The sequence below is a fragment of the Calonectris borealis genome, chromosome 5 (genome assembly GCF_964195595.1).
Source record: "Calonectris borealis chromosome 5, bCalBor7.hap1.2, whole genome shotgun sequence".
NCBI classification, from domain to species: Eukaryota; Metazoa; Chordata; class Aves; order Procellariiformes; family Procellariidae; genus Calonectris; species Calonectris borealis.
The window spans coordinates 34,717,466-34,728,167 of NC_134316.1; the positions used below are offsets into that span (position 1 = coordinate 34,717,466).

The following is a 10,702-nucleotide window of genomic DNA, read 5'->3' on the forward strand; positions in this document are numbered from 1 at the left end:
TAAAGTTCACCTAAGTTCATTTTCCTTTTTGCTTGATAGATTTGGCCCTGGATTAGTCATCTACTGGTACGGATTTATTGAAGAGCTGGACTGCCATCGTGAACGTGGTATCCTGCTAAAAGACTGCTTTCCTACTGACATTGTGACTCTGCGACACAGCATGGCTCAACGCTGATGCTGGGAGGAAGAGGTAAATCCGGAAGCAATTTTACTTTCCTGCAGTGTAAACTAATGGCAGCATCTGCCCTGAACTTCAGCTGAACTCCTGCTGCCTGCCCTTATGCTACTGCCTCTTTACACAAACATATCAAGAGTTTCTGTTTTGCTTCAGACCTCTGTTGTGATCAGCCAAAAAAGACAGACACAACCCACTCATTATCAGCATTTCTGTCTCTGTCAAACAGCTAGTTTCTAGATACTCATAATCTTCCTTCCTTCCGGATGGCTTCTTGTAGCATTCTAAACAAAGACAAAAATGCAGAGGCTGAAAGGTGCAACTTTCAGTTCTTATCCCTGTTACAGAGTCACCACATAAGTGGCTTTTTTATGGTTTCACTCACAATGCTACTGATCTGACTGAAACACCTACACCAATGTGGAAAATTGGTAAAGACTCTTATTCTGGAGCTTGAAGCAATATAATGCATAGCTCATAAAGCCCAAGCGGTAAGACAGGATCATACAATTTCTGGCTGTTACAGTAAATAGCAGGATTAATAATCTAAGATAGGGGATTTTTAGGGGGGGTGAAAGTGAAGAGCAAGGATTTACTTTATGTATATGAGCCTCTGAAGTTTGGGGTTAGTTTTGTGCGGTTTGTTAATAAGTAGTTTAATGACTCAAAAATAACTTGTGTTTTGTCTCTTCCTCCCCACTCCCCGGGGAATCTATACCTAGGAATTTTTCTCTTAACTGTCTTTAAGGAAGGAATCTGTCTTGACCCCTGTAGGTGCTGTAACGTGCAATTTTCTGGAGTACTGAAGTCCGAAAGAACAACGTGCAGGAGCTCTCTGTGTGGGTTACTTCTGAAGAAGTTTACCATCCTGGTGTTCAAGAAGGGGAGCAAAAAAAAGATAACAGTGCTTCATCAGTTCCACAAGACAAATAAAGCACACAAATGGGCATAAGTTTCTTGCGTACTTCTGTATTCTTGTAAGAGCATTGTTTTTCTCTTGTTGGAACCACCGAGATCAGAGGTACATTCAGGTGGGTACATTCAGGTGAAGTTTTGAGGAGTTCAATCTCATTCTATTTCCATCCTCATTGCCACTCAGAGGGGCAGGATTGGGCCTCAGGTTTGTGCTCTCAGTTAGAGGTTTCTTAATGATAGCAGCTTATTGGGCTTGACACTCTTTAATACTCTTTTCTCTGCTAACTGGCTTTCTGGAAAGGACAAAATATTTTAAAAAGTCAATGAGAGTTTTGCATGTATGCTCAGCATGTTCAGATTTTCAGAGAAGTTAAGCAGAGGTACGGATTCCGTTGTAGAATTAAAGGTGTGATAACAGTCTCCCTAAAGCACAAGTTGATAACCTCTTCCATAAGGAAAGAGTCTTTAAAACATTACAGTCCATATTCATCATCTTTTTCAGTTGAGGTGATACTTTGTGCGCCTGTATGATTTCAAAAATCACGTGCAGACTTTTTACAGTCTTGCCTTGAGGTGAAAGAAAGGGTATTTATCCTATTCAGTTTTTTTCAGCTATAGTTTTCAGATGCATACGCAGTATTTTTATTTTGAATTTTTAGTTCTCACTTTAACACTTTTTGGTAAGTTTCAGACAGGAGTTTATCATGTTGACTAATCTTTAATTTTCAGGAAAAAATATCTTTAGTCTTCCTAGTACTCTGTCCCTAGCTGCAGAGATAAGCTAGTATAGCTCCATACAGTGAGTTATTGTTGCATAGAGATTATTTTCTTGGGTTTTAATGTGTTATCATGGAAAGATTTATTTTTAAAAAAATATTCGAACACCTGTAACTCATTTATGTTCAACTATTTTTAAGGTATTTTGCTTAGCTTATTTTACCTGACCAGCTTTAAGGATCTGCCTGTAAAGATACACAGAAGCAATCTGTGAAGTATACCTGCCTGATGCTACACAGAAGCTGCATTTAGGTGTACTGCCCCTGGGACTTTTAACTGTGGCTTAGGTTAGTGGAATGTGTAAAATTAAGACGAGAACAAAAAAGAAGAAATAACTGAACATTATTGTAGTAGAAAATTCAGAAGTAATGGTTGTCTGAGTGAAATGGGTTTTAAGGGCAAACGGAATTTGTTTTAGCTAGTGCATATGCTTTCTGTTGTATGAAATCATTTAAATCAGCTTTTACATGATGCACTAATGCTGCTTTTTCTTTTTGAATAAATTAAATTTATCTGCACAGATGTTGAAAATTCTGCTCAACCTCCATCAAAGCTTTGCTTTATTTGTTTTTACATTAAACAAATTTATGTGGGGACACACAGATAAATCAGGTTAGGCTTGTATTTGTTTATTTATTCCTCTACTAATGCTGTGACATAACAGGTTGGAAAGCAGTACAGCTGTCTTTAATCAAAGCTTTGACCTCATCTTTATATACTGCCCCCTTTAAGAATCTTTGTATTAGAATGAAGATGAAATAAGCCACAAAAGTGTACATGCTGTACTAATTTCATTACATGCTATCGGACAAGCTACCACAAAAATTACACTGTGTCACTATTTTAAATGCTGAAAGCAGAACATTAAAAAAATTAAGACTACTTTGTTATTCCTACTTGTGTCTTGCAAAAAACCCTCATTTGTGCATTTTCTCTATCAGATGTGAACATCGACTTTAGTATTAAAGAGGAGACACTACTGTTTGTTTGTGGGCTGTTTGTTGTTTTTGTTTTCTTAAACAACACTGTAGTCATTAGAACCTTAACGTTAAAGCCACATCCAGCTTTATGGAGTATTCTGTAGAGTGTGCTAATGAATTATGCCAAGCTAGAAAACAGAAGTGTGCATAAAACTGAATGATGTTCTCACTGGCATATATAGACTTGCCAAGCATCTGCTCTTACAAGCACTGTAATAAGGCCTGTTCTGAGCTTTAGGAATTGATGTAATTGTGTGAACAGGGAAGTAAAAGTATAGGAGGAACAGCACAATGGTGGGTCACACGCTAGTATAAAAAGAAAATATTTTTTACCATTTCTGTATTCTGGGGACACATTATTAGTGTGAGTTTAATAATCTTTCCCTAAAGCCAGCTCAGAGCAGAATAAAACTTCTGCTCTAAGGCTGAAGAAAAAGGACCAAATGTCTTACTGTGCTTATCTCATTACTATTTTATCACATTAATAGTACTGATAGTTCATGAATAATTTTCATCCTATTTTGTTTTATTCGCTCAATCAAAAAGTTGTTCTTTCCTGGTATTTGCTGTTGGATTTCTCCAACATCTAGACTACTACTAGTCTATTCATGGCTCTTTCCATTTACCTTTAAATCCTCCCCTTTTAATTTTACATCTTTTTTAACCATTTCACATTTATTTATTCAGTATCCTTTTTTCCCCTTTGAAAAGTCTCTCTTATGTTTTCTACTGCCTGCTTCTGTTTCTGATACTACATCTGAAGAGTGCTGTTTCCAGTTCTGTGTGCATTTGGGCTGACCCACCATCTCAAGCAATTTTGCTCTTACTCTCATTTAAATAGCAGCTTTAGGTACCAGGCAGACTGTCCTCAAATTTCAACACTGCATTGTAACAGAGAAGCATTGTGATGCTCTTCTTCATTCTATTGGTTTGAAATATAGGTCATTTCTGCAGGCTGAAAATGTTCACAGAGCAGAGCACTAGTGCAGTATAATCACTCCTGTATTGAGAGTAGAGTTGTGCAAAGGACTAAGTTAAGGTGCATCTGCGCTACTAGAAAATAGGCATAGCCAGAATTAGGAATTATAGCGGTCTCCCCTCATTAAGGAGACTTGCTTTCTGCACGCTCATGCCTAGCTTGCACAGCACTTCTGCAAGGAGGTCTGTTGAAGTCAAAGGTTTAGCTTTCCTCCTGCGCCAAAATCTACTTGGCTCAGAAGGGGAAAGATGGCTAGGTCCTCACTTTCAAACCACTGTCGTTCTGGCAAAAGCTTGTACATCCTACACGTTGTTCTTGTTTACCAGCATTGATGACAACTCCTCAAAGGTCAACAAAAAGTACACAGAATTGAACTCGATGCTTCCTTTTACTTCAACTGAAGTAGTCTCACTATTTAGATAGCTTCTGAAGTTAGACAGTGAATACGGAGCGAGAGTAACAGTTGTTAGAAACATGCTTTTGTTATTTCGAGGATTATAAGTATGTTAAGACAAATACTACTCAAGTATTAATTTAGTATTACGGAATAAAATAAGAGGCTGCCTATCATGTTATTCTAAGTCACAAAGGGCCGTTTGTTGCGGATTTGCAGGTTATTCAGAAATAACCATTTTATTACATTGACAAAAGAAGAAACCTCAAGGGCTTGCTCTTTACAGTGGTGTGATAGGAACCTAAAGTGTGCCTGTTGAAAAATGAACTAGCTAACAATGGGAGCTTGGCAGCAACTTCACCATTTATAGAGAAACCGTCTATCTAGTACGATCTGTATAAAATAGACCTCGCTTAGGTTAGGGAAAGGTCACAAGTTACACAAAGTTTGGATAGTCTAAATCCGTTACTCAAAACTAACTCTCCTGTGTATAGTAAATATTATTTGAACCTGTATTATTAAGAACATGCCAGGATTCAAAAGATTAAATAAGGAAGATGTAATTATGAGCTAAATAATAAACAGAGCAGTTTTAGTTCCCCTTGTGTTTTTCACTTTCCTGCTATTGTTTCATATATGGCTGTTATACAAAGAGCAGCTTAGGTCAGCTACTATAAATTATGGGTTTCGTACAATAGTAATCTACCAAAATTATTTCAAAGCTGGATCAAAGAGCTTCAAAAGACTTTTTGAAAACTTTTCCACATAATAAAAAGACTTCATTTTGATGCCCTATTTTCATAAGCATTTCTTGATTTACAGTTGCATCTTACAGTGTTCAGCTACTTACATTGAAATTATGTTATTGGAACAGACGAGATTTGCATAATTTATTTGCAGCCTTAAATAAGCGTGAAATGGCAATAGCAAAAAACCTCTTTTTAAATACATTACCTGGTGCATTTTTCAGGCTAGGTTTTTAAGCTGATCTAAGCGAAAAGATTTTTGTTTGTTTGTTTTTTAAGAAAAACAGCACGATTTCGAGTGAAATTTTACCTGACTTCCTTCCCTTTACAAACATACAATTCATATTCTCAACGTTAACAATCATTCACAATGATACCAATAATTCTGCTTAGTAGCTTTCAGCTGGCGTGGTGTCCCTCTGCAAGATGGTAGCCCGCCCTCGCTCCCGGACGGGCTTCCACCGAACCTGAGCAATCGCATGTCATCTGCGCAGATCCATAGATGTGGCACTGCGATGTCAAAACAAAATGAAACGTCAATGCAAGTGTATGGAGACAAAGTAACAGTATTGAAACCATGTCAGCACGCATCTACAGAGACCGCGTTACTCTGTCAGTGTGATTTTAGGAAGATCACTCTGAAATGTTAAAATGAAATGAAACTAAGTCAATTAGGTAATAACAATTGAGGTTCAGGGATTAATTGAGGGCCTAAGGTGAAGCCAGTGACCATTAACCCCAGCTAGTTATTAATTCTCAGAGAAATATCCCTGGCTAAGGTTATTCTCGTTATTAGAGAGTTTGGAGGTTTTTTCCCTATATTGTGTAAATACTTTTTGCTGTTGCATCTAACAGTGATACCACAGAGTGCAGTGTTGAAGGGCAGTACAAGGGATATTAGTGCAAAGTTAAGTGTTTATAGAAAGTGAATCCATCTGATAGCAAGCAAACACTTTTTTTTATGTAGATATTTAACAGATATATCTTGATGTCCAGCTGACTGTCTATAACAGACAGATTTATTATAATGTATTTACCTCTGAGAACTTGACGAAAATGAAAATAATACGAACATGGAGAAGTATTCATTCACACAGCAACTACTATTTGCATGGCCCAAGTATTCATTGTTAACATAAAGCAGACATGTAAAGCGGTCAGACATAACAATATTAAATAATTATTTTTGAAAATACCCAAACAAGCACCAAGTCAAGGTTACGAACTTTATCCAGATTCAGGTTTCCAGAGTATATGACTGTAGCATTAAGACACAAACCTGTGATATATTATTCATTTAATACTATCAATGAGAGATTCTTGCCAAGATCATGCCTCTTTGGTCCAACTTGCTGTACGAATGCATACAAAGTGTCCCTGGGTCTCTGTCCTAAGGAGAGACGACTTAGGAGACTAGATCAGAGGAATACAATTGTTTTCTTTTTATATATTTATTTATATAAATATATGCGTATTTATATATAAATATATAAAATATAAATATATTCTTATGTTTGCTATTAATAAATACCAGCTACCCTTTCTCTTATAGAAGTCCCTGTTACCTGTTTGCTCTTTATAGGTGTGTTGGTAGAGGTCTTCAGGAAAGGGCAGTAACTCGACACTTACCCTGCGGTATGAGATGGTATCCCGTGTTTAAGTGTTGATGACAGCACAGAGACATTTCTGCAAGTTGAGAAGTGACATGACGCTAAGAGAGCATGACACAGAAGCGGGGATGAGCTGCACCGGGAAGAGGCCAGACCTGGCCCTGCCGAGAGCCAGCAGGTTTTGGAACTTGAACTGGACATTTCGGGGCTTCTGCCTCCAACATGAAGCTGCACAGACATGGTCTCACCTCACAAAGTGCCTCAGGGGTGCTAAGAACATTTCTGAAAGCACTTTGAAACTCCCAGTAGAAGGGTACTGTGGAAATGCAAGCTTTATTACCAGAAAACGTTTTCCATTACAAATGGATATATTGGATTAATTTTTTCTTTTTTTTTTTTTTTTGCTTTCCCAAAATGAGCATTCACGCCACACTCCATTTTGTATTCTGCCTCAGCATGATAGCTCCATAATGAGTGGAAAAACATAAAAATTAGTTTAATCAGTTTGTTTCCATACACACTTTAAGCAGCCTCATTTTAATGCCTGTGTTTGGCATTGCATTACATACAAATGATGAAATACATTTAGAAAAAAATAGTCTGGCTACATACCACGAAAAAAGAAGTGTAGGCACAGTTAGGTCTCAAGACATGTAGTTTCATCCTTCTTCTGAGGCAAGACTGCCTATACAGATCAGCTTAAATGTCTGTCTAATCTCTTCTTAAAAAACTCCAGCGATGGGGATGCTTAGAAAGATTATGGGAATCCATTCCACTATTCATCTTTATTTTCCAATGTCTTACCTAAATCTTTTTTTGCTATAAGAAGCCTGTTACATCTCATCCAATTATAAATGAATATGGAGAATAAATCTGGTGGCTGCCTTCTTTTTCTGACCTTTTCCGTATTTGAATATTGTTTTCTCAACTAAACACCACAAACTCTTCCAACATTTTTTGTAGAAAGTTTTGAACTTTATGATCATACTTGTTACTTTATACTTGTCTCTTCCAGTTTGTTTATGTTATTTTGTTCTAGTTTTAGAAACACAGTATCTTATGTACAAGATCCCTGCAAATACATTCCCTCAATAACAAGTTAGTGGCTTCTATTTTAAGTTAAAACATTCAATGTTTCAAGTCTATTACATGGATGAGTTTGATGGTTAGCTGTCACCAATAAAATATAACACTAATGGGATATATCCATCATAGGATATGCTCATAAAACTCCTAACACCGGTCTTCATAGTCAGAGACACGTGGCTTACAGCTCAGTTTGTGAAGTAAACATCTACTTAAACAAAACACGTAGTAGGAGAGAGTCTGCTAAATGCAACAGCAGCAAGTTCTTTGGCTTAGGTGTACATTTGCCATGAAGGTCCAAGCTCTCAATTCTCACAGTTGGCTTGATTATCTTAACCAATCTGTTTCACTAGCCCAATTACTCAGCTATACTGATGAGTTCATACTGACTTGCCAAAAAGTTGGAGGCTCCAGTCAACACAAGTTTTCCCGTGCTTTCATTTCATCCCAACTTTTCTCTAAGGTTTGCTGTAGGCAACCAAAGAGGGTAAGAGTTGTACGAGTTGGTTGTGCTCCAGCAACCCACAGCCCCTGGAAACTCAGCAACATTTTCTGGCACGACAAGCAGACGTGTCATAGGAATGCGAGGTACTAAGTGTCATAGATTTACCTTTGTCTCCCATTTACCTAATCCATGCTGTACTTTGCTTGAAACAATCCTGTCCATTAATGCTATGCATAACTCTTTTATGCTCATTGACCAGAGATAGGTAACTTACTCAAAGCTAATACTAACTACAGACAGAGAAGAAAATTAAGTATCTAACACTTGAGCAACAATGGGGAGTTTTAATTATGTCCCAGATGAGATACCTGTTAGCTGGAAAAGTAACATTGAAGAGTCTATTTAGAGGAAAAATATGTTATCAGTTGTTATAGCTAGCCATTAGTGTGTAATTTGCAGTCTCCCCATTTCCATATTACAAGCTGCACACCTTTTTCCTTCATTCTTCAGTTATTCAGGCACAAGAACTTACTTATACAAAGCGGTCGGTTTGTAAGAGCTTTGTCATGAAGGCTCAGAAAGCAAACTCAGTTGGGTTTTTCTCATCCTTCCTCACCTCTGCCCCAGATGTGCTAGGGGCTGTCAGTCTGCTGCTGGTTTCTTTCTTACCCTGTCCTACATCACTGCGTCACTAGGTTAGGTCAGAGACCGTGATCTACTGGCGTCTGTGTTCAGCAGTGTCACGCTGATGGCTGAGCATTTACCCTGTTATTCTTGCATAGGGACTGTATTTTATTCAGCCTTATTGGTCTTCTGCTGAGGTCTTGTCACATTAACAAGCTAGGTTTTCCGAAGTAGGGAAGGTGATAAGGTCTCATCCTTACTTTCTGGGACATCCTCTTTAAAAGTTAAAGTGACTTTTACTAATAAAAACACAGAGTGTCCATTTTGCAGCTGCACGTGCTGTGGCACAAGGATGGCAAGTGCCAGTACAGTGAGCACCAAGAAAAATAAGTTCTCTTAAACGAGTACAGAATTGCTTTACATTTCCCAGTGCTCTTTCACTAATGAAAATGCTTCGCACTCGCCCTATAGGCTTTTTTCCTCAAAATTTTTTTTCATGTGTTAACAACACACTTTGGTTCTGATTTAATTTCTGATTTATTTTCTTTAAAAATTGTGCTATACTATGCTGCTTTTTACCTTTTCTACATTCTTCCCTACTACACTGTTTATTTCTGTCCGTTTCGTCTTTCAGAATCGCGTACCTAATCCAAAGCTCTGCTTGCTTCATGAAGAGAAACAAAAGCCTCCCTCTCTCATGTGCCAAGCCTGGCCAAAGTTGTTCTTGTAGCTTAGTGGCTGCTTCTGAAGAGAGGCAGCCTGCAACCTCCTGAAGGACAATAGATGGAAACCTCTCTGTCACCAGAGACTTCGATGGCAGCTGCGCTTTGCCCAGTCCTGGCTTGCAAGACCCTCTCAAGAAGCCCCTCCTTGCTGGGTCAGTACACACGTGTCCTGTTACCCAGGGAGGGGAACAAGGTTTCTTCTGCTACATTGCATTCAGTAAAAGGCGTTGTCTTTTAAATCGAAAGCAACTTCATTCTCACAACGTACTCTGCTAGTTGTATCTACGATACTTGCTCTTTTTGTTTGTTTCCAATTTCACTAATGAGGTTCTCCATTATTCTTTGCTTTATGCAGTTTTCACTGTTTTCGCTCATCTGATTCAATTTGTTAAACCTCCCCTATTCCCTTTCCATGTGTTTTTAGTCTAGGATAAAAAAAAAAAATGTTCTTAGAAGCATAGTAGCCAGCATGTTTACAACACCTTAAAACTCTACTGTACATAAGTTGTGCTTTTAAATATGTTAGCCAGTCAAAGGCATTACCGTGCTTCCCACTGATCCGCCAACAATGTTAGAACACGACTTCCTCTGTCTATTTAGCCCTTGTGTGGCAAGCCCGTAAGTGATGGCTTCCTGGTTTTATAAATACTAACAGCTAAACAGCAAAGCATTTTCTGATTTCTTGGCCTCATATTTCCTTCAAAGATATCAAAAAGTATTTTCCTGAATTCTTTGGCGAGGCGTATTTGATGTGAATCAGGAGTGAAGGAAAACAACGGAAGGAGCCCATCCTAAGGACGAAATCCCAGGTTTGGATCCAAGCCTTGACAGTCCAGTGACAGAAGAACCAAACCTTAACTCTCTATTTCGATAGATTTAGTTGGTTTTAGCATCTGGCTCTACAGCATTGAATCAGCAATAGGATTAGTACTGACCTTAGCAGAACAAGGAGTTTGCCACACTGGCTTAGGGCCTGAAAGCAGTTTTACAACACGTTCCCATCGTCTGCAGTTTTACTCTGATTTCTCACTGTCTCTCCCCTTCTCGCTGCAGTGCTTTCTCTCAGCTCCACGGGTCCAGATTGAGAGGCAGCTTGAGAGACCCGTATACTTTGCTAGATGCATTCCATTTGCCAATGTGCTAAAAATGAAGATATTTTTAAATAATTGTTTCATTGTCTAGTTTGTTTAATCTTTCTGCATTGTTCTCACTTTGGAAAGTTCCATTCACCCACATGACTGGAATA

At 38.2% G+C, this 10,702-nt stretch overlaps 1 protein-coding gene across 7 annotated transcripts in view; it reads left to right on the top strand.

Annotated features, from left to right (window-relative positions):
• Positions 1–7,652, top strand: part of CDIN1 (CDAN1 interacting nuclease 1) — a 132,900-nt gene extending 125,248 nt beyond the window's left edge. For 4 of the 7 annotated variants that reach the window (XM_075151768.1, XM_075151770.1, XM_075151771.1 and 1 more), the window contains 2 exons: positions 40–190; positions 950–2,846. In XM_075151768.1, coding sequence (XP_075007869.1) covers positions 40–175 — 136 coding nt within the window. In that variant the 3' untranslated portion in view covers positions 176–190; positions 950–2,846. Of the gene's footprint in view, positions 1–39; positions 191–949; positions 2,847–6,548 lie in introns of those variants that run through there. The other 3 variants (XR_012673904.1, XR_012673902.1, XR_012673903.1) reach the window with 3 other exon arrangements.
• The last annotated feature ends 3,050 nt before the right edge of the window (positions 7,653–10,702 follow it).